This window comes from Alternaria novae-zelandiae, assembly GCF_023758075.1.
Source record: "Alternaria novae-zelandiae strain BMP 2774 chromosome Unknown scaffold_1, whole genome shotgun sequence".
Lineage (NCBI taxonomy): Eukaryota > Fungi > Ascomycota > Dothideomycetes > Pleosporales > Pleosporaceae > Alternaria > Alternaria novae-zelandiae.
Genome location: NW_026056961.1, coordinates 422,420 through 445,038, shown reverse-complemented (window position 1 = coordinate 445,038; position 22,619 = coordinate 422,420). Strand labels below are relative to the sequence as shown.

Genomic DNA, 22,619 nt, shown 5'->3' with positions numbered 1-22,619 from the left:
ACCATAAGAGGTTCTCGCCCGTTGCTTGATTGCAACGCCATTGGATATCATCAGCCGTCGCTTCGGTCGCACCTACGTGTACGGCATGCGTTACGCCTTGCTGCGTTTGGGGGAACAACGAGTTGCTCCGAGATGGCACTCGCGGCGATAAGGCGTGCGACTGGATTACTGTCAGGCCGTTGCAACAGAAGCTGACAGCCGTATAAGAGGGTTGCTACAGTGGATTTCACGTACACAACATTAACGATAGGATCAAAAGTTGACTCATCGCTGCGTAGCTTGCGAATTGAGCTTCCAGCTTCTGATCCAGCTACAATGTCATTCATTAATCCAGCCGCACCCGTGTCTCTCTTGGGCAGACATCGGATCCTCAGTCCCACAGCAGCCGTCCGGGTCTCTCCTCTTTGCCTCGGTGGCATGAATTTCGGTGAAGCATGGAAGGCTACTCTCGGAGAATGCACCAAAGAAACGGCCTTTGCAATGCTGGATTACTTCTACGAGCAAGGCGGCAATTTCATCGACACCGCCGTCAACTACCAGTTCGGTGAGAGCGAAGAGTGGATTGGTGAGTGGATGGAGGAGCGAGGTGTTAGAGATGAGATGGTACTTGCGACCAAGTTCACTGGTATGCAGATCACCGAGAGAGAAAAGGATGGCGGTGCGAGGTGCAAGAGTAATTATGGAGGTAATAGCGCGAAAAACATGCATACGAGTATTGAGCGGTCCTTGAAGGCGCTCAGGACTAGCTACGTCGATATCGTGAGTTCCTGGCTCGGGCTCTGTGTTCCGCAACGACTGTTGTGATTGACTGCCTCATAGTACTACGTCCACCTGTGGGATTCAACAGTCTCCATACCAGAGCTAATGAACGCACTCAACGATCTCGTCTCCTCCCGTCGAGTACTTTACCTAGGCATCTCCGACACCCCAGCCTGGATTGTCGTAAAAGCCAACTGTTACGCCCGCCAACACGGTCTCCGCCAATTCTCAGTGTATCAAGGCCGCTGGTCCGCCGCCGATCGTTCTTTCGAGCGCGAAATCATTCCAATGGCACTAGACGAAGGCATGGCTCTTGCACCATGGGGCACCATCGGCGGAGGAATCTTCAAGACAAAGGCGCAGAGAGACAATCCAGAAAACGGCGGCAGAAAAATGGAGATGATGGTCATCGGCAACGAGGAAAAGGTCAGCAACGTGCTCGAAGATATCGCAAACGCAAAGTCTCCGGTCCCGCCTATCACTTCCGTCGCTCTCGCATACGTCATGCACAAGTCACCTTACGTCTTCCCCATCGTCGGCGGTCGCAAAATTCCGCATCTCGAGGGCAATATCCAGGCTCTTGGTTTGAGTCTTACGCCTGAGGATATCCAGCACATTGACGCGGCTTATGGCTTCGAGATGGGGTTCCCGCATCAGTTCCTGAATCCAAGGAATACGGCAATCTTGGAACCGGAGGATAATCGGTTTGCGAATAACATGGGCGTTTTGGATCACGTCAAGGGGCTGAAGCCGATTCCGCCGCATCGGGGGGTGGTAGACGAGAAGTGACTGGTCCTTCCGTTGGAGCAGGCGACTTGATATTCGCCGATAAAAGATTGCATATGTTAGCACGTAGAGACTACGAAAGGTGAACGGGATAAGGCACACATTGCAAAGTCGGAGCGCGAAGGCTTCAAAAGCTTTCCTGTTATAGAGGCTGAAGAGACAAGTCAGTCTGTAGCTTCCCTCTTTCATCCTCGTCCTCAAACTCTAATCGCTGAAACTAGATGTCGATTGCAACTGCATGCATTCACTTTTTGTGTGTGCCAAGGAACGGAGTTGCAGCCTTCGCTTCCTCCTGCTAGTCCCGATTCGTTTGTACCTCTTCATGCACCGTTGTGTTCGCCATCTTAGCTCCAGCCTGGAACGAATATCCTTCGGCGCCGACTTCAAGCACCCACTAAGCCCTGAGTATGATTTCAACACCCCTTTCCGATGTCTGAATGGACTCAAAGAGAAGGTACAAGTGAACTATGACTTCTTCACTACTCCGTTCCGCCAGCCCAAACGTTCGCGTAGAAGACGAGGTCTGGGACATGATCTTTCCTGACGCAAAGACCACAAAGAACAAAAAGGCTGCTGGGGACACCGCTCAGTCACCCAACCCGATCACCGCCAAAGACATTGACATCCGAAATTGGTCCTCTACAGACCGCGAGAAACTCGAGTCCGAATACGACCGAATCAAGATCTTCGTTGACGATGAGTTCATCACAACAATCTCGAAGCCACTGTTACGCGCGATTTCGACAAAGACCAGCGAAATCCTCGTAGATGATGCAGTCGTACTACCCGCAGCCGTTGATGCGGATGCAGTGTCTCGACTTATCAAATACCTCAAGGACATCATTGCGAATCCGGGCAAGTTCCCGCCATTCGTCCTTTGTCTACCCATGACAACATCTCTGAACGTCTGTGCTGCGGCCTCGGCCCTTGGAATGGACAAATACGTCGATGATCTATACGCCCAGTGTGAAGACCTCTTGAAAACGTCCCTACCCTCTTGGGCGACTATCGACGCCATTACTTCATATGCGACAACGACACCGCACTTCTCCCGCCTCTTCCGCATCATGATAGCCGGCCTCGCTAAACGCGTTTGGAACGAAACAGCCTCCAATGTGGAAATCTTCCAGATCCAGCTGACTCCCGTTCTCGACAAAGCGGTCAAAAGGGTGAATGAGAAATACAGGACCCTTTCTCAAAGAAGGAAGATGTATGAGAGACATAAGCGCTTTTCGCTCAGAATGGAAGCAGCTGGGTATGGAGAGTGGGATTGGGGGCGGAAGGTGGTTGGGAAGAAAGATGAGGCGGGGGTTGAGTGGGATGAGTATCATGGGCCTGCTAGGAGATCACATGTATGAGGTGACTTTTAATGTACTAAAGAGCAAGACGACTATACCAATTGTCCGTATAAAAATTACTCTGATGAGAGCGATGTAAGTGAACCGCCCATGACTGCCCGTCCACCCATTTCCACATGCTCTTGTTTAGCTCTTATTTACCCTTCCCAACAGCCTCAAAAGCATACCCCCTAGCCTTCGCCGTCTCTTTCATCCTCCACCCCTCAATATACCCCTCCACATCCTCACACCCATTCTGCTCCCCAGGAACAGGCTCCCCCCACGTCCCCCAATACGGCACAACACCCGTCCACGTCCTCTTCACCAACGCCTTATCCCCCAAATCCTTCCTATCCTCACTCGGTCCCCCCGTCCTAACCTTCGCACTCGCACTCTCAACCCTAACCCTAAGTATACTCGTACTCTTCAACTCCGCACTACTCGGGGGCACCCTACTCTTCTCCCAGCGCTCCGGCAACATATTATCAGTAATAGCTTTCATAGCGTACAGCGCTTCGTCGGCGTCCTCGACGAGTTCAGCGTAGCCGTAGACGATGGCGGAGCGGTAGTTGCACGAGTTGTGGAAGGGGGTTAGGGAGAGGACGAGGCCGTCGAGGAGGCTGGCGGCTATGGTTATGGGGAGGCCGGGGGTGGAGGTTTCTTTTGAGGACTTGAAGATGCGGCCGGAGATGTAGCCGTGGATATAGAGGGCTTGGGGGGTGGTTGATGGGTCGGCGGATTGCTTCTGTGCGGGTGGGTTAGTATATTGCTGTTTTATCTGCCCGTCGACTGGTCGCTTCGTGGTGGTGTGATAGAAGGAAGTGACGTACCTCATAGTTACCCGTACACCCCAACATTGGCAAGACGACCGGGAAAGGGTGTTCTGGGTCGACGAAGGATACGTGGAGGATTGGACAAGCGTTTACTAGACTGTGGATTGTTGCGTAGTCGTATGTGCCTGGGGTTGTTGGTGTGAGTATGCGATTTTAAGTACGTAGGAGCGTGAAGGAGATGATCCTACCTCGATTCGCCAACCGACCGAGTTTGTTGACAGCGGTTTTGGGGTATTCTGGTGATGCCATTGTGTAACGTTTGTTGCCGGATCTTTGAAGTGACTTCGTTCGGGCGGCAAGAAAGTACTGTCGAAGAGGAAGTGTTGCTGAATGCTGAAGTTGAACTGAAGTGCAACAGTATGCGAGGTTCAATCAAGCTTTGTACTTTTCGCTCGAAGCTTTCTGTGACTCCTACTCCGTGACTCCTTCAATACTCACATATGCACAGACGCGCGACGTTCATTAGGCGCACCACCATACACGTCCCAAAGAGTATGGAGAGATGACGGCACCCGGCAGGACTTGCTGCATGCAGAAGCGGGGCCGTAATCGTGTGAGTAATCATTGGTTGATAGCGTCTACAATGCGCGACTACTCTGCTCGCGTACACAGTCAGGCGTTTAGGGCGTCAGGAGTCATGAGTAGCTTTACAACATTGTACGTACCGCGGAACATTGGCTCCGGATACTTCGGGCTACCGACGGTCTGTATACAAATCAGAGCTGCAAGTATGAGGCGATAGTATTCCATATCCATCTATGATACTAGACAGAGTACAACATGTAGTCAAAGTAAACCTAGTCCCAATCCAATCCGGGAGAGCCTCAATGGGCGATGCAGTCCAAAAGTCCAATTCCTTAACTCCGTTCCATGCAATTCTTCTTCCGCTCTTCTTGACTCATTCTCCAGTCTATCATCTGAAACTCCACGCCGTCCTCAGTCCACCATTGACACTCTCCAACTTCAGACACTGATACGGACTGCTCTGCGGATCATAATACAACCCTTCCAGCATCCCGCTTCTCCGGTCAAGCGCCACGTAGTAGAACCCGCTGATGGTAAGCCCGCAGCCCGAGTCGTCGAATGTCGCTTGTTCGGCGTCGTTCGTTACGGAGTTGAAGAGGGGTTGTGGTGTGATTTCGACCTCGGCACGGCCAGTTTGCGCGTTGCGGACTATGCGGTACGGCGAGGGCTGAAGTTGCGAGGTATGCGTGGAAGTAGGAGCGGCGGGTGCGTAGTTGGAGGAACCTGTCGAGGCCCAGGGATTGGACGGTGGAGGGTCGGCGGAGAAGGAGGAGGGTATCGTGGTGGAGGGTGGGGGCTGAACGGGGTCAGGGGTGCTGCGGTTCAGGCTCTTTACAAAACATCGCTCTTTCCAGCGCATAAGTATCCAGTTCTGACCCAGGACTTCTGTGAGCCACTTCTTGCTCGTCAGGGCCCTGACCACGTCTTCGTCGCTCATCTTCTGGAAGGGGGGCAGTTTGCGCCAATATGTTGCGTCGTTTGCGGCGTTTGATTTGAAGGATTCGGTGAGGAGGGTGTAGTTGTTGAAGTCGAGGATCTCGCCTTCAAGGTAGGTTGTGATAGAGGATGTGCGCGTGACGGACGCCGTGGCATTGCCGGGAGAAAACATGGTGTGCGGATGCGGGTGGGAAGGTACGTTATACGCTTCCATGGTTGCGGAGAGAGACATCTGCTCCCAGTCCACGTCGTGTATGGTGACCTTGACGGGCCATCGGTCTTGGTGCGGTTGTGCGTCGGGCTGCGAGTTCCGGCTGGTGGAGACTTCGCTGGGATTCCATATCCACGGTCGTATGGGCGGTGGGAGTCCTGTGTGCCGGCTGTATGTGGTAGTCGCGGCAGCGGGCATGGTCGTCGCATGCTGACAGCCCGAGAGTATCGCGCCCGGTGCCAGCCACGATGTCTCGGTAGGCGGCGGTATGGCGAGGGTGTTGGCGACGAAGTCTGCGTGCTGCAGGAAGAAGTCCTTGGTCAGGAAACCGGCGTCTCGCGCACGCTCCCAGCTCTCGTCGTCGTCGCGCGAGTGGCGTATGCGCGACAAGTACTTGACGGTCTGCTCCAGCATGGGCGACGTGCGGGCCTCGGAGTCTCGGTGCGAAGACATCTGGCGGGCGGAGCGTTCTCGCTGGACGGTCTCGGGGAAGAGGCTGGACCTCGCGGCAAGCATGTCTCTGAGGCTGCGGTGTGAAGCGTGGCGTGGCGGTGCTTCGCTGCTGGTGGCGGCTTCCCTGGTGCGCGCTGAGAAGCGTGGATGGCGGCGCACGCCTGCCGACTGGAGGATGGCCGTCGACCTCAGCGAGCTCTCGGGCGCGCCCGGGGCCTCTGTGGCAGGCGACCAGTCATACAGGCTGTTCTGACTGGGCACGCGGTCGCCGTAGTTGTTGTCGCTGAGGCGGCTGAGGCGACTCATGACGCGGCGCAAGCGATCCCGCTGCTCCAGCTCGTCTCGCTGCCTTTCCAGCAGGCGCAATCGCTCCTGGGACCGGTCCAACCGCGCCTGGTCGCGCTCACGTGCTGCGCGGAGATAGTCGACGTGGGCGCGTTCGATGTCGTCGTCGCTGGGAATGCCTGCTTCGTCCGTCGGGGTGCCCAGCGTGGCGGCGAGGTTGAGCACGTCGTCGTTTACGGGGCTTTCGAGCTCGCGCAGGGCTGAGATGAAGGTGGGTTCCGCGTCGTCCTATTGAGCGGCTACGTCAGTCATGCACTTAGACCACGGCTATGTGACAACATGTGGACGGCAACATCTGAACGGCGGGTGCTTACAGGCGAGTTGGCGGGCGGCATTATGACCAAGCAGGCGGCGCAGCGGGCATGGCGGGACGGAGCGATGGATGAGCTGTCGCATGCAATGCACGACGTCGGATGCACGATGTCTCAAGAGCAAAGGCGTGTCCTCGGCGAAAGTGACGCGACATGTCAAACTCTTAAGCCTGAGCCATTGCCCCGAAAAACCAAAGACAGCGCTGCCTGGCGACCGTCACGGCACCTGATAGCGCACGCCATCTCGCCATGCACTTCCCCCGTTGTCCCGCTGCTGGCTTCCGCTCCGCCCTGCCAATAGTCGGCGCTGAGAGGCAGGCCGCACAACTCAATGCATCCTCGCTTGCCCCAGATTGCCCTCCTCAGTCCCGCGGGCATGGGTGGGTGGTCTGTGCGGCTACCATAACCTCAACTGCAAGCATCACATTGACGACGCTGGAGAAAACGTAGCCTATCTCATAGCAGGCAGTCAGTCTTGCGGCAGAACTAGGCATTGATGACTTCCAACTCGTACGCTCTAGCACCCCATTCAAAACCTCATCACGGCAGTCGCTCCTTCCTCTCCAACCCCTCCAACCCCTCCAACACCACCAAAATCCTTCCCACCAACTCCGCAAACTCCCCATGCTCCCCCCACGTATAAGGCCCCAACCTCGCCCTACTCGCCCTCACCAAATGCATCAAATTCCCCCTCAACTCCCTCCTCGGCTCCTCATTCGTACACATCGGAAACCTCAAATCCAGCAACGCACTCGTCGCCGTCTCCACCATCGTCTTGCTACACCACACATGAAACCCATGCATAATCACATCCTCCAGACTCAGCGGCGCGTGCACCGTCCCCGGTGGCATAATTAGCAAATCCCCTTTCTTAAGGTAAATAGGGTATCCGGGTTTATTTGGCGCGTACTGAATCCCAGCTTGACGCGAGGCGGCCCATTCCTCGCGTTCAGAGTCGGAAAGCGACCACGTAAACCAGAGTTTCGAGCCAGTCTCACACAGCACACCGGTGTAGAGGCCGTGCTCGTCGATGTGCGGGAAAGACCATACGCCTCGTTTTCCCCAGAGCGCGAAACCAGTTTTACTAGAGAGATCGCTGGGGTTCGGGTCTGAGTGGTTGGACATGCCACCGTATTCCGTCGCTTCGGATAGGATGCTGTAGTCGGTTAGGTTGTCGAGCTCCCAGGGTAGGACGTTTTGCCGCACGGGCCGGATGTCGAGCAGGTTTATCGGGAGGGCGGTTGGGTCGGACATGCGGTTTAGGGCGGTGGAGATGGTGAGCCGGCGGGTTATGTTTTTGGATGTGAGGTCTTGGATGTCCATGTAGGGTTCGGTTGAGGCGTGTTTGCGGAATTTGAGGACCGCTTCGTAGTGTTGGGCAGAGTAGAGCGTGCGGGGCGAGGGGCTGTTGTTCAGCTCTAAGGGGATGAGGAGAGGGATTTGGAGGGTCAACCGTTGGAGTAGGTCGCGTGCTTCTGTTGACGTGCATATGATGAGGTTGTTGTGCCAGGTCGGTGTGGGCTCCTGGATGCGCTGCTCGTATTGTGTGGCGGTGATAGGCACAACATCTTCTCCGGGCTTGATCATGTCGATGTAGCTTTGAGACTCTGTGATGAATCTCCTCTTCCGGGCTTGCGCGATATCAGACTCTTGAACATGCATATTCAGCTCTTCTAGCATACCTATCCCACTCTCGAGCGATGACCTTGCGGTAGCACGATAGCTCCTGATGAACTCTTCATTCTCGATGGCTTGATGCATTTTTGAATAACAAGAACTGATTTCTCCAAATTGCTGAATGATAGCTTCTGACAAGCGCATCCTTTTGCATGGAGGAGGGCTATTTGCCGCATCGTCTCTATTCTTGGTGGTTGTTTGGGGATCAGCAAACATCCTTGCAGCCGCTGAATGTACTCTCGAATAGGCGGTTACTCTTCCAAAGAAGTTCACAGGATATGAAGACGGTTATATTCATCCCGTAAGGTGCTTGTTACCCAGGCGAGCTCACTCTCGAAGCAGACTATTCAGCTAAGGACTATCGCGCACGCTTAAGAAACGTCGATGAGTTTCGACAAAGGTCTACGAGCCTCGGTGCCAAAAGATTGCAGGCAAACAACCTGGTCCGAGGTTTGTGCAGACCCCTAGACCTCAAGGGCATTCCCGCTGACCTCCTTCCGTTTGAGAAACACGTAGCGTAATATCTATCCCTACGCAGACTGAGTGCTTGAGTAAATCTGTGATACCTTCCAGTAGATCTGGGTCAGTATGTGGATTGCGTCTTGAACTTCGTGGCGTCTAATCAAGGATAATTTGTTAGTACGAAAGCAGAGAGATATGAGTAATACGTTTTTCCGATCACCGAAAGAAGGAGGGGATTGAGTTACTTACTCGTTTACTCGAGAAGCCACACTTGCATCAGGATATCGTGCAAGGAAGGCTTCATGCATCATGAGACATGCAGCAAGCAGGTCGTGCTTAGCTATCCTACATCATGCGTAACCCCGGGCAGGGAGTTGTATGCATATCCTCGTGATGTCGAGTCATTTTACAAACAGTCTTTGCTGCATGTAAGTACATCTGACAAGTTGACCTCCGCGTATCTGTCTTTCCTTTACTTTCTGTATGCCACTTGGGCCTGGCCCCTGACCTATCCCGTGATCATTAGTTGCTCAAGTCGCAGTAAAAGTCGTCTTGGCGAGCCCTGCTAGGCAGAAGTGTGATCAATTGGGCGAGATCGGCTGTCCCTGTCATTCACTGCCAAGACCACTTGGTGCCCCCCTTCTTTATATAGGTCCTCCCGCTACCCTAGTCTAATATCTCTTTTTCTACGAAAGCATCTTATACCTCAATCTTCAGGTCTACAGTTGAGAATTCCCGCCATAGAATCCAGCCACGATAACCTTCTACAACACACCTAGAACACCACTTGTGTGTAAAATTCAATAACCGTTTTGCTTCGCGACCGATTCTGACGGCTACAGAGACACGCGACGACTCATATCAAAATGTCCGACAACACGGTAGTCCCCACGCCTACTTCAAGCGCTTCTCTCAGCGATCAAAAGGTCCCCGGTGGTCTCGAGCACTTCCGCACCCTCGGTCCTATCCAACGCCAAAATCTGGTCATGAGCAACAAGGCCCAGCTTGTGGATCACCTAGGTAACGCTATAATGTCCGGAAACAATTCCACCGAGTTACCGATCGCTCTCTTTGAGGCCGTCTCAGAGAAGCATGAATTGGTTGTCGATGGCAAGATTGTAGTTCCAGAGGGCATCGATATCAAAGCTCTGAACTACCTTGTCTCCCTGGTACTAGCACTACCAACCGCGCCGAAGGTGTATCAGTTCCAGAAGTATGTGGTCAGAGACTTTAGAGGGCAACCCATGAAGGATGTCGAAGACACCTTCAAAGACCTACATCTTTGCTGCGCCGCAGATGCATTGGGCATCGGCTCCTTCACCCAAGGCATCTTCAACCACTTCTTTAGTCGTATCAACACCAAAGTCCCTCCCACAGACGTCATCAACATCATCACCGCCGCCAACAATCCAACGGGCAACAAGCTGTTCAAGCAGATGGCGTATACCATGGCGACAAAGCTCAACGATGGAACTTTCCCCGACCCCGAAGGATTCAAGCAGAAGTACCTCACGACCAATCCCCGTCTCTCCGAAACCATCGACCGCTTTCTCACCAACATCACGGAGACTGATGCTCGTAACGCTGAGTACCAGAAGCGAGAGGCTGGGCGCCAGCAGTATGCTGCTCATAATGCACAACACGAGGCTTGGAAGGCAGCGGAGAAGACACGTAAGAAGCAACGCGAGGCCGATGAGGCTGCGCGGTGGGCGGCAGCTGGCGTGTCGTACCGGAAGAAGGTCAGTCAGGGAAAGAAGAACTTTACTCTGCTCGAGGTGAAGTGGGCTGATAAGGTGGCGGGGAAGAAGGTTTATCCTGGAACTGGTAATTGATCAGGTATTGATGTCAGTAGGGCGCGAGTTGAGGTGACTTTAGTGGTTGATGGGATGCGCGGGCTCGTGTGGAAGACATTTTGCGGTCTGCAGCCTACATTAACATAGAAACCTGCAAAGTAGGTGGCCTAACGTCGATGTAGGCTCTAGACCTGTTCAGCTTTTTCCTTGTATGAGGTGCGGGTGTGAGCAATACAGACCTTGAGAGACCTTACGCAAGAAAGAAACTAAATAGGTCTGCAGACTACATTAGAACAAGGACTTTCAAAGTGTGTACTCTAACGTCAACGTAGGCTCTAGGGTGTTCGGTATCTTCCTAAGTTGGCGTGGGGTATTTCACTTGCTCTTGCTCAGCTCGCGTGTTTACGCGCTGGTGTCTGCTGGTCCACGCGACACACTCACGCATCCCTCCTGCTCAAATACAGCCAGTCGCCCGCCATTGATCTTGTCCGAATTTCCTTCCGAAGCTGCGAATCCCAACTACATCACTGACTTGGCATCATCATCTAGGCGTTAACCCCAGAATATTCCTTTGCAAACGGTGTCGACAAGCCGTCTGACAAACTCCTCCGCTCACCGCAGCCACGATGACCAACCTCCTTGACTTTCCAATCGAGGTATTCCAGATGATTGTCTGCGAACTAGTCAGCAGCGCGATTGACGAATCTGCACATTCTATTTATAGCTTTCAGATTGAGGATGTCTGGTTGCTGCGAAATGTTTGTCCTACCTTCGCCGCAGAGATCGAGCGCAGCGTCTTCTTCCAGCAGCCAAAAGCGATATATCTCAACAGCCACTTCATCCAGCGCCTTGTCCTTGAGCGTTTGCCCCAGTACGTCATGCAAGTCAAGCGGATACCGGGAAACGTCAATGAAGGCTTCCGTGCAAGACTACAGCGCATGACGAGCTACATCCTGCAAGAGCTTGACATCAAAGATGAGAAGCAACGCGCAGACGCAATCGAGAAATTCTACGTCAGTTTACGCAGAATCGTTATTGAGTCCCGATTGACTCATGCCCTGTGGTGCGATTGCGGTCCCTCGTGCTCTTACGTCACTGAGAGCCAGAGCAATACGGAGCTATCTGTCCAAGATAGGCTTTACACATCTCTCATGGTCGGAGCGCATGATGTTCTTGCTGGTATTCTCCAGGAAGTCAGTGGTGCGCAACATGATCGACTCTTCAGCATACTACCTTTTGGAGTCGCTCGGATTTTAGGTGACACGAAGTCGATTGACGTTATCCTCCGTCATCTGGAAACGCGCCCATCGTTGGAGCGAACGACTCTTACGAGTGACAGTGGGATATTCCCAATACGCAAAACCATCAGCACCCTGCTGGCTAGGGACAGCGGTACGATCGCCCAAGCTTTACTCGAGTTCCACAAGAAGAAGCTACCCTCCCCCTCGGGTCACGTCTACGCCTCCTGGATCTACAGCGCTGTCCATGAGCGTACGACCAACCATCTGCACAATCTAAGGGCCGTCTTGAACATCCACCCTAAGGGTAGCACACAGGTCTGGGGCGAAACGATGATCACCATATGCGCCGGAGGCAGCTCTGAAGATGTCCAGGAAGCCCTCAAGCGCGTTGAGGATGTGGACAAGGGAACAGCGCTGGACGCTCCTATCTTCATCGCTGTTCGATCCGGTCGTGTAGCCGCCGTACAAGGATGCATCCAGGCAGGCGCCAGCGTCGACCTCGCCGTGTGTTCCGACAGCCCAACACTTCACAAGGACACCATCACCCCCCTTGACGTCGCCATGGACCGGAACGATGGTCACGTTGCAGACGTTCTCATCAAGGCCGGTGCAAAAATCCCGCACATATCGCAGTGGCCAGGAACTAGGCGCGTGTACAAGGTGTTGCGAAAGGCCGTCTCGGAACGCACCAACGTCAAGCTGCCGGCTCTGAGGGACTTTCAACATATGAGCCTGGCAGAACGCAGGGACATACAATATTAGTGGACCGACAGCGAGGCCGTGGGTGTGGTTGCAGATTCGGCGTGGCAAGAGTGATGGACTGGAACATATGGAAAACGCACGGCAGGCGTTATGTGGGTGCCGAGAAAGATTTCGGTTGTCGTGTATGCGGAATGGAAGTTGTCGAATACAATAGTGAAACTAGTACTTTTTAAGAATTCTTGTGTATGCCGGGAGTATACCGAGGGGTTGTTCTAATCATGGAGAGTCAAACGTCGTGGTGAGAAGGATTGAAGTTTCGCGAACGCGTCCACCTACCGGGTGTTGACTGAAGTTTAGCGCTCTTGCTCTGGATACCGAGGTATGACATCACCACATGCTTCGACGCGGCTCGGCCCTGCCGGCAACATCCGTGACTGACCCTCTTGGTAACCATCCTCTTTCCACTGTCCTACGTTCCCGCGAACCAAACCACTCTCTCAGACTATCTAGTGTCTGCCCAGCTAGAATGCGCCTTCCAATGGTAGAGCACCTCCCTCGTCATATCCCTGTCAACGGGAGACAGCGAGATCTTCACACCCATGATCCTGACGAAGTCGAGGAACTCTCGAGGAATTGGCATATAGACATGTACCTGATAGGTGGCTATCGCAGCTCAAGCTGAACAGGTCTGAATCACTCAATGGCTGACGCGATTAACGCCAATCTCACGCCTGCCTAGGCTACGGCGTGGCAAAGTGTATGTCAGCTCCAAACAACTCTTTTGTGTCACCCCAGCGCCCTGATGTACCTGTTGCACAGACGTTGGCGCGGAAAAACAGAGCTTTTCTCGACTTCTACGCTATGCCTTTTGCGCTACTTCGACTCCCACTACAGCTCAACCTCAACCTGGCGCGACCATCACCGACCAACCTTGGAAGACTCTCAACTGAGACTTGATTGCACTGTCGATAATTGCTACAACAGTCAACATCATGGCGCTCCTCAACGACCTTCCCAATGAACTTCTGCTCCAGATAACCGAGCATCTCAAGGGCCAATCTCAAACGCTCGCCCGACTCTGCCTAGTCTCCCGCAGATGGAAAGAAGTCGCTACGAGCACTCTTTACACTGGAGTGGCTTTGTATATTAATCCAAAGAAGTTTCATACCTTTGTGCGAACACTGCTTACACATGGTGATCTTACCCGGCATGTCAAGATATTTGAATGTCTTTGGGATACACGGAACGGCGATCTCTGTGCTGCCGAGGAAGATAAGATACAAGATGAACCAAAGCTTGTTGGGAATTGCGCCGCACAAATCATGCAGATGGCCGTCCCGGTCGAGGTAGCGGGACATCTCACTAGTAATCTCGCGCGCGGGCAGCGGTCGGCTTTCGCAGCGATCATATTACACCTGCTACCGAAGCTTGAAAGGCTTTCAATCCGTGTCACAGACCCCATCAACGGATCACGATTCTCTTTCCGTAACGACCTTCTTCGGGTGTTATATGGAATCAGACACGATCTATTCACCCGGACTGATCTGTGTGGTTTACGAGGCGGGCTCCAGCATTTGACACACCTCTGCATTCCCTTTACACATTTCAATCTCCTCCGATTCTTCTACCTCCCAAACTTGAGGGCGTTGAAACTAGATCTCATGAGCAACGGTATCCGCGATCTAGGGTCAGGCTGGTTGAACCATGTCACCACACCGATAGCTTCGAAGAACGGCATTGAAGATCTAACTATCCAGCTCGATTGCTGCGAACTAGAGCCGTCATCAGTTCACTTCGTCACCCCACATATTATACGATGGCTTCACATCGATGGAAGCCTTAACGGTCGACGAAATACACTGAAGCATGTCGACTTTCGTCTCACTTTTGGAAGAGGTTACTACTGTGGAGCTAGGCGATATTTCCAGACCCTGGTCTCGCACCTGGCGGCCGCTTCGACAGAAATTGAGAGCCTGCGCATAGATATCCGCCTAGTCTATTGCGACTGGGAAACATTAGCACGGTACCTTTCGAGTATGAGACCCGTTACTACTCTCTCTGGCTTCGGGAACCTGCGTAACCTTGAGGTGCCACAGGAATTTCTCATAGACAGAAAGTTTCGTAGCAGACCGCATCCTGGAGGTGATCTTCGACATCTATTGCCCTTAGCGATCGAGAGTTTGACTGTCATCTGCCCTGATGGTATGGCCATCGTATGGCTCCACAAACTCTCCCTTGTTCTAAACCACTTCAATGCGCTGCGGGTTCTTGCGCTTGAATGTGTTCCAGGACATGGTCGACTTGCCTCATGGTTCCATAAGCGCCGCGATCCTGTCTTCGACACATTCCGCGATAGAGACATTTGCGTGCGTATTTATGATGCAAAGGCGGGATTCAGGCGTCCTCAGGCGTCCGACACTGTCGACGCGCCCGATCTAAGACATGACACGGAAGACCCTTTCCAAGACTCGATGGACATCTCAAGTCTCTTTGGTGAAGACGTCGGATATGCAGGAATATAAGGGAGGGTTTGGTTCGATGGAGACAATAGTCGCATGCTTGTCGATAGATGCGCTACTAGCAAAAAGGGAATAAGGTCACACGCTTCTAACAGCAGAGATTGTTGACAGGGTTTTCAGGACAGTATCCGCTGAGAGCGATCTGACTGATGTTGTAAGAGGGCGAAACTCACCGTCAATACACGCATGGCTTTCCTTGTAGAACGAAGTACAACAAATAAAGATACCGCTATTAGCTATTTCCAGTTCGTTGAGATCTTTCACGAAACAGATATGTCAGCGTGATGCTAGATTTGGGCACAATGAGATGGTCCAGCGTAGGTGGAGCGGGCCGGGGAGACGACCGCGGGGAAGGTATCGCAGAGTCGGAGGTTCGGCGAATCGACGCGCCGACATCCGAAGCTACCTGCTTCCTCAGTCATGAGCCTCACTGCCTGGCCAGTCGACTCAGTGCGCCATCGCTATCATATATACTTTACCAGACATCGCCACGACCAGAACTTGCATGCGATTGCCCTTTGCTTCGACTCGTATCCGCTCATTTCCTCACCGTCGCCCTTCCGGGCACCGCTATCGATGTCGCCCGCATCACACATAAGCGTACCTTTCGTGGTCACTGATGATGGTAACTACTGTAGCCAGCGTCGTAGTCTTCGACCTTGCAAACGATCGCTTTATGCGGATTCGCCATACTCGATAACAAGCACCGTTATCAGGGACCGCCAAATCATCCAACACAAGTCAGAACGACAAGTTTCACTGGGGACTCCAGGCACATACCGTATTACGGGGTCGCGTCGCACACCGAACGAAGCTCACGGATGCTGGATGTCGTCTCTGTGTAGAGCATAGCCCGGGCGGTAAGGCGGTTGGACCTCTGGAACGATGCGCAGTACGGGTCTGGCGGTAGGCCTGTCTGGCAGAGGGAGACAGAGTCGCAGCGCATTCGCCAGTCGCATCATCTTCACTGACAGCCAAAGAAGCAGTAACACAATAATGCAGATAGCGATCTTCATCACGCGAGATATGAAGCTACACATTACATCCCGGCGCGCAACATGGCGTGAACAAACCCAATACAAAACACGCCACGCATCCATCCGTTCATCCGATCGCCGCAACCCTACGAAACCTTCGAGCTCGCATACGTAGCGAGATTGCGACAGAGCTAGCAACGGCTGCTGGGAATTCGAACACAAGCTATCTGGAACAACGTGGAATGGCTCTCAATGGCCAGGGCACAAGCTACACGACGCATTAGCATCCTCTTGTAGTACACCGTCGGCGTAATCTGTCCTTGCAGATAGGAGTCCGTTAGCCTTCGTAGTCGAAGTGTGTGCGTAGGTTTTCGCCCCAGCGCGATGACCGTGGGTTATCGAGGTCGCACTCCTGTGAACAAACACAGGGAGGGGGACTATGTTGAGGTCAGCCGCAGTCTCATGAGGAGAAACCATCTACCCACAATTGCGCATTAAGAACAGGCTTTATCCTCGCAACCTCTCCGCTGAAGTCCTCTCGGTTACCGTGTGCGAGGTCTGCCCACCTCGTCTCCCATTTGCGCTGGGTACTGTTCTTGACGTGCCCCCAAAATTTCACTCTTGGTACCTTCTTGGGCGTCCCATAGATCTCCAAGATACGTACATAGAGTAATGTGAAGAACCACTCTATCAGGTACTTCTGGCAAGTATCTTTGACCGCATTCTGTCGTTCAATCGCGAGCCTAGAAACCCTGGTATCATACCTGTCTTCGTGTCGTAGCCCTAATCCGGGTATATGAAAGATGAACTCCAGGATCTCCAACTGTGAGTTCTTGGTCAAACATTCTAGGTATCTCGTCTTTGGTTTGCGTTTTGCGGGGCTACCAATTCTTCGCGTACTTTCGTATCCAAGGAGCCGAAACTGGCTAACGATGGGCATTACCAACGTGACCCGACGAAGTGAAACGAGGCTCGAGGCCTGAGATGGCATCGCTTTTGTTTGACAGATGATATCAGTCAGATCAGATATTCTGTTGAACATCGCCGTAGGTATTCGCGCAATCGCATTCTGTAGCGAGTCGCACATTGCTCGACTGACCGACAACAGTCTCCTTACGCCCGCTTCTTCTTCGGACACCAACCCTGGCAGGCTCTTCCAGGGCTCTGTCTCCCCAGTCCAGCGCGGCGGGTCCGGTTTATTGATGCCAAATCTTCTGTGCCATCTAGTCACTGGAGAATCTTGTTTGGCTGGATTATCTTCGCCGACATAAACGTCTATCTCTTTCGATGTCTCGGCTGTCTCCAGATCCAATGACAACGGGTCATCACCGGTAAAGCCACCGGGCTGATCAAGTTCCTGGTGATCAAGTCGATACTCATCGAAGTCTGGTGTCGCAAACGCCCAAGGCCGCCATGTAGTCCCGGACTTGACTCGCGGCCAGATCACTGGACCCATCAAGGCATCAAAAATTCGGTCGCGCAACTCTTGTGGTAGCTGCATCAAGTTGAAGGTCTTCCCGGTGAGTTTCCAGTAAAGGCAAATGCATGCTCGTTTGCGACTGACACCACCGTATCGCTCACTCAGCCATTGCCGGATGGGCTTCCAGTGCCGATGCTTCCCCCATAACATGCGAACCTCCAAGCCAGTGTCGTCTTGGCGGGAAGGCCGGCGAACGTTAAGCGGGTGATATGTGCGTTCTCTAGTTTCATCCACGTCAACAAGTACGAAAGCCTCCGCATTGCTTGGTCGCCTAGTCGCATGCGGGCGCGCAACCTTTGCAATCTCGACATGGTTCGTATTGGAGAAGAAGGCAAAGCTTTTCTTGCGTTCGTCTGTGAAAATGTCCAAGAAATGCTGAAACACCCGTGATTGGCATGTCGAAGCATCCTGTCATCGAGGGTGAGTTATGCGGCCAACCACTCGGACCTTCAGACGTACCCAGATGAACTGTGACCTCATGGCAGCTTCACCGATACCGCTTGTATCATCTTGTAGCTCTCTGTGAGGTTCTTTCCAGACGAGATCGACGGGGGTGAACCAACCGCAGCATGGCATTCGGCGGCGGCACGTCCAGCATCCATCACACGTCGGCTTTTCCATCGTTGAAGAAGTTGCGCTTTACCGGCAATCTACTTGATCTTTTCGGTGGGTAGAACTCAATGAACAGCGATTACGCAAATCAAAGGAGCGGGGAAATCTAGAAAGGGCCGACTGTGATCGGGATGGGTGATGCGGCCGGGTGCGGAAATTGCGAACGTGGCGCCCTAATCTTAGTACCAGCCGCCGTGTGTCTAGTGACATCCGAAGGAGTCCAGAAAAATCTCACTATGCGGGTGTGGTATGAGGGTATGGACTTTGACAGAGACTGAACAGGGAGCTGGGCGTATGTATTTAATAAATGTGTGGAATTTGTATGCTTCTATCGATCCCATACAAGGATCCGGGTGGCTTGATGCTATCACACTGTGCTGACTACGTTCTTTCCTCCCATACCAACGGCACACTTACATACCCCGCTGTGATCTACTGTAATCCCGCAAAACCAAAAGGTCTGTCCTCCAGCTGAAGTCGCAGTCACATCACCGAGTTACCCTGTTGTGACACACTCTACGCTGAGCTAAGCGTCGTCCTTCTCCTGAACGTAATCCGATAGTATCGCATCCCATGTTTGCGGCGCAGGCGGGACTACAGCTTGAAGGCGCATCGACTGCCACGCTTCATTCCAGTCAGCTGTGTCCGAACAGCCAGGGTTCGCTTCGAAGAGCTCCTCGATGTCCCAACCCTGAGCACTGCAGTTGTTGAACTGAATCGATCCATTACCGGCAATAACGTCTCGCATGAGACCAGGAAACCCTTCGAATTGATAGCACGAATGTCTCTTGTACCCCGTTCCCGATCGATCGGGAACAGGTGGTTGTTCTTGTCGGTCCGATTTGGTCTGCAGCGCATCTTGCCACGCCGCATCCTCGATGACAATATCGAGAATTGGCTGCATCAATTCTGGCTCGCCTTTGAAGACAAGAGTGAAGCATTTGGCGGGCATGCCGGCTGGGTGTAACGCCATAGCTTCCATCAGCCAGGGGGCGATGGTTTTGGTCAGTTCCCAGGCATACATGGTGCGCATTGGCCCAACTCCCTGACCAGGATCGGAGCGGTGCTCTTCAAAGCGAGCCGACTGCAACGAAGTCAAGACACCGCCCCAGAGGTCTGCATAGCGGATGATCTTGAGCTTGGGGTTCTCGATGGCGAAAGGTATCAGGGCCCGCGCATGACATTCTGGGTATGAAATAGCAGCGTGTGTTTCATGGAGATCGACGGAGCGAATATGGACGCGATGCTGCTGTTGTAGCTTCGAGAGAAAATCCGCCGCTTGTGAAGCAGCAGAGATGTAATATCTAGTGCGATCCCGCACTCGCTCGCGCCAAGGGTTGTGCGGTCCGATTGGCGACTGGTCCTCAACGATCTTGGACTCTTGCTTGTTCGGGAGGCGCCAAGCGATGGGATGTAACTGATAAAGGCTTGCTACATTCTGCTCATGACGGAATCGAAAGCCCTGTCTCTCGAGGACCTTGCGAGTCAGTTCGCCTACAGCGGGGGTTTGGGCGACTAGGTTGAGTAGCTCATCGATGGTGTCCCGGTGGAAGGAGGGCGCTTGCCCCCAATCGCCGGATTTGCCTAGTTGCTCGAAGCCTTGGCAGATTCTCCTCTTCGTGCTCATCAAGTGTCGCAGTAAGGCTTCGCTCTTTGGAAATCGGTCGATTACTCGCTGAGCAATGTCGTTGCTGATATATTGGCGGACCCAAGGTAACACGAGACGTTTGGCTGTGTACAGATCTTCCAGGAGGTAGCCGTGGTGTCTGGCTCGTGAGCTGCCTCGGTCGGTAGGTAGGGGGGTCGTTGAGAAGTGGACCGTGTTGTTCACAAAATGAACGCCTCGCATCTCAGAAGCAATGCCCTTGCATACATGCATTAGCGACAGGGTATCGATGCGCTCGTTGGTTGACGTGCGCAGTTTTCCTGAGGAAAGGTCGTAATGGTAGCCATCTTCTTCCGTTACATAGTAGATGTATATTGCGTCGCGTAGTTCACGAGGCAGACCGGTTAAGGACATTTTTGAGGTTGTGTGTTTCGCGGCAACAAGTGTTCGTGTTCTGCAAGGTAGCCTGCTTGCTTGTGATAAAGAACGGGGGGAAAAGGCTGGATGTGCGCTCCATGTGTGTTTCACGGATCAAGGAAGCAAAGATAGGATATGAGATGTCGGGTTCGTCAGGGACCCCGCTTTGATACGACATCAGGCGCCAGCCATCAGGCAACCGTGTCGTCACGGGTTTTGTTCGTGGTCGGGACGCATTCGCTACCACCGAGAACCACACACAGATTGGGGAGGCCCAAGGAACGCGGAACCGAAAGCCGCAAAGAGAGGAAGTATGTACGTGGTATCGTTTTCTTTATTCAGAGTCCTAAGCTTTCACTCTTACGAGTATGCTGCTATCCTGTTTTCATCCCGTGTGTTTATAGCCGTAATTAGTACTTTACCGTGTACTTTTGATCGATAAATATGCAGTAAGAAAGATCAGTTTTTTTGTGTATAGAAACGCTAAGGCGGCACGTTAGTCACAACCAAGGCAATGGCGGAAGCCACAACTTACGTGGCGATTCGAACTCCCGATCTGGCCCAAAAGGGCTGCAAGTCGATAACTCCTTTCACGGTAAGCTGTTGCTCGGGGCTGAGAGTAGTTCTGCGGCTTACCCTCGATACGTAATTCCATGGGCTCCGGCATTGGGCGGGAAGCTTAGAGCAACGTTAGCAGGAAGATTTGAATGTTTTGGAAGCATTGACTCACACCCGGGAGAGTCTTGCGGCCCGTCCCGTTCAGTCCCGAATTCTTCTGAGCTAAAACAGTTAGCAGAGCGATAAACCAGTCAAGTATGCAGCATACTCAGCGGTTACCTACTGCCTTGCGCGGTCGATACGTAATCGTCTGGAGCTTCAAGACCCCCAGGGCTGATCTGATTAGCCAGAGAATATCATGATGATGAGGCGTCGAAGCTTACTGTTGAGCGAGAGCGATTGCGCAATGAACCGTCGCGCAATTGTTGTTGGGTCAGGGCAACGCTGCGGGCGACTAACGGTGTTAGGATTGATGGGAATGCGCGAGCTTCGGTGCTTACTGGTGTGATTGGCGTTGTGCCCGCGAAAGCGAGGGGCAACTTAATTTGTTAGTAAGATTTGCTGTGCGCTGCGGTGACTTCGGCCTTACGAGAGGGGAGAGTGTGGTAGGCCAGGGACTCAGGGTCGCGATGATGTATTGTTGAATGGCTGGTCCTGATCAACCATGTTAGTGAGGAATCATCAGGTGTATGGTGTACACCGTAACACACGGAATGACTTACCAAAGTGCAGAGCGAGAGTACGCAATGCTTCACCAAGCGAACACTGCAGTAAAGTTAGCTGACTATTGAAAAAGTACACATGCATCGGAACTACTGGGATGCACTTACAGTGTCCACAGGGAGAGGCATCTGCATATCTTGCGCTGCTTTCTAGAGAGCGTTAGTCATGGGCTGTAAGTTCCAGGCGTTCCGAGAATCTGTCTTACCCAGATCTGCTGCGACCCCATACAACCCGCGACACCCATCATAACCACCTGCACCTTCGACAAACCGAGAGAATGGACATGACTGTAGAGGTTTAGCATGGCTCAATATCAAAGATCAAAGCTGTAACTTACACAACCGCCGCGATCGATGCCGGGAGACGCTTCCCTCGACTCTCTGCGTTTTGTCAGCATCAACATCGCAAAAGGATGGACAAAGAATATTAATACCTTCGAGGAGTTCGTCCAGGACGACGTGCGTACACTGCGCACCTGGTTAACCGACCTCTTCCTCAACCTTGGCCTCTACAACAAGCCTATGCCTGCCCTCTGCCACCTTGGCACTGCAGACAAGCCTCTTGGGTTGATTCCTAGGTAGCCTTTTAGTTGATGCATCACGAATAAGAAAGGGAAGTGACGCATACTGGGCTGCATTGCTGGCAACAAACTGCTGCGCATGCCGTTGATCGTCAAGGAGCGAGCTGGTGATCTGGTTCCTGGCAGTCAAGAGTATATGGAACTGGTGGACCTTCGGGTCGAAAAGAAGAACCTTTGAATGTAAACAAGAAGCCAGGACAGGAAGTGTGTAGAGTTCGGTTACCTGTACGCCATGCTCGGGAAGGTTGACGCCCACGGCAAGCCCTGGGGTCTTCTGGAGTGGGAGAAAGACTTCCTCGAGCGTGCGGCTGACCTGCAAGCGAAACTGTTAGAACGATAAAGTGATAATCTGATAGGGTTCACCCACGACAGTCGCGCCGGCATGTGGCTCAGGCAGTTCAGCTGCCTCCCTGCTCTCCTCAGGATAATCTAGAAGATATAAGAACAAGAACAGCCGTTGTCAATGATATATGCTTACGTAGCTTCCTCCGCAAGCTATCTCGTATACGAATCGAATCGACCGAGCGAAGCGCGCGTCTTCAACGATCTGGACAAGTATAAGCATCTGGGTTCAGGGGTACCCTCGAAAAGAGTGAAGCTCGGGTATGCTTACACGTAGCCGGGATTGACAAGGCGGGAGGACACATCGATAGGCGGGCGGGCTATTGGGTGTGTTAATAGATGTATCGACGGATGGCGTTCGCGGCTGCGGACTGGAGCTGGTAAAACATACGATCGAGAGTTGGGCGTGGGTATCGGGCTTGGATGGGCGAGGT

At 53.0% G+C, this 22,619-nt stretch overlaps 7 protein-coding genes across 7 annotated transcripts; 4 read left to right on the top strand and 3 right to left on the bottom strand.

The window, feature by feature from the left end:
* Positions 1-315: 315 nt before the first annotated feature.
* Positions 316-1,548, top strand: J4E88_000119 (uncharacterized protein; the record flags this gene model as incomplete). The annotated part of the gene is made up of 2 exons (XM_049393800.1): positions 316-759; positions 820-1,548. 2 exons carry the CDS (start codon positions 316-318, stop codon positions 1,546-1,548), a joined length of 1,173 nt encoding a protein of 390 aa, XP_049259629.1.
* A 464-nt stretch (positions 1,549-2,012) lies between these two features.
* On the top strand, positions 2,013-2,903 carry J4E88_000118 (uncharacterized protein; the record flags this gene model as incomplete). Its single annotated transcript, XM_049393799.1, has 1 exon — positions 2,013-2,903. The coding sequence occupies one exon, from the start codon at positions 2,013-2,015 to the stop codon at positions 2,901-2,903; it is 891 nt and encodes a 296-aa protein (XP_049259628.1).
* Positions 2,904-3,036: 133 nt separating this feature from the next.
* On the bottom strand, positions 3,037-3,717 carry J4E88_000117 (uncharacterized protein; the record flags this gene model as incomplete). Its single annotated transcript, XM_049393798.1, has 2 exons — positions 3,037-3,627; positions 3,709-3,717. 2 exons carry the CDS (start codon positions 3,715-3,717, stop codon positions 3,037-3,039), a joined length of 600 nt encoding a protein of 199 aa, XP_049259627.1.
* A 911-nt stretch (positions 3,718-4,628) lies between these two features.
* Positions 4,629-8,257, bottom strand: J4E88_000116 (uncharacterized protein; the record flags this gene model as incomplete). Its single annotated transcript, XM_049393797.1, has 2 exons — positions 4,629-6,413; positions 7,307-8,257. 2 exons carry the CDS (start codon positions 8,255-8,257, stop codon positions 4,629-4,631), a joined length of 2,736 nt encoding a protein of 911 aa, XP_049259626.1.
* Positions 8,258-9,501: 1,244 nt separating this feature from the next.
* J4E88_000115 (uncharacterized protein) lies at positions 9,502-10,467 on the top strand (the record flags this gene model as incomplete). Its single annotated transcript, XM_049393796.1, has 1 exon — positions 9,502-10,467. The coding sequence occupies one exon, from the start codon at positions 9,502-9,504 to the stop codon at positions 10,465-10,467; it is 966 nt and encodes a 321-aa protein (XP_049259625.1).
* Positions 10,468-11,054: 587 nt separating this feature from the next.
* Positions 11,055-12,431, top strand: J4E88_000114 (uncharacterized protein; the record flags this gene model as incomplete). Its single annotated transcript, XM_049393795.1, has 1 exon — positions 11,055-12,431. One exon carries the CDS (start codon positions 11,055-11,057, stop codon positions 12,429-12,431), a length of 1,377 nt encoding a protein of 458 aa, XP_049259624.1.
* Positions 12,432-18,485: 6,054 nt separating this feature from the next.
* Positions 18,486-19,979, bottom strand: J4E88_000113 (uncharacterized protein; the record flags this gene model as incomplete). The annotated part of the gene is made up of 1 exon (XM_049393794.1): positions 18,486-19,979. One exon carries the CDS (start codon positions 19,977-19,979, stop codon positions 18,486-18,488), a length of 1,494 nt encoding a protein of 497 aa, XP_049259623.1.
* Positions 19,980-22,619: the final 2,640 nt, after the last annotated feature.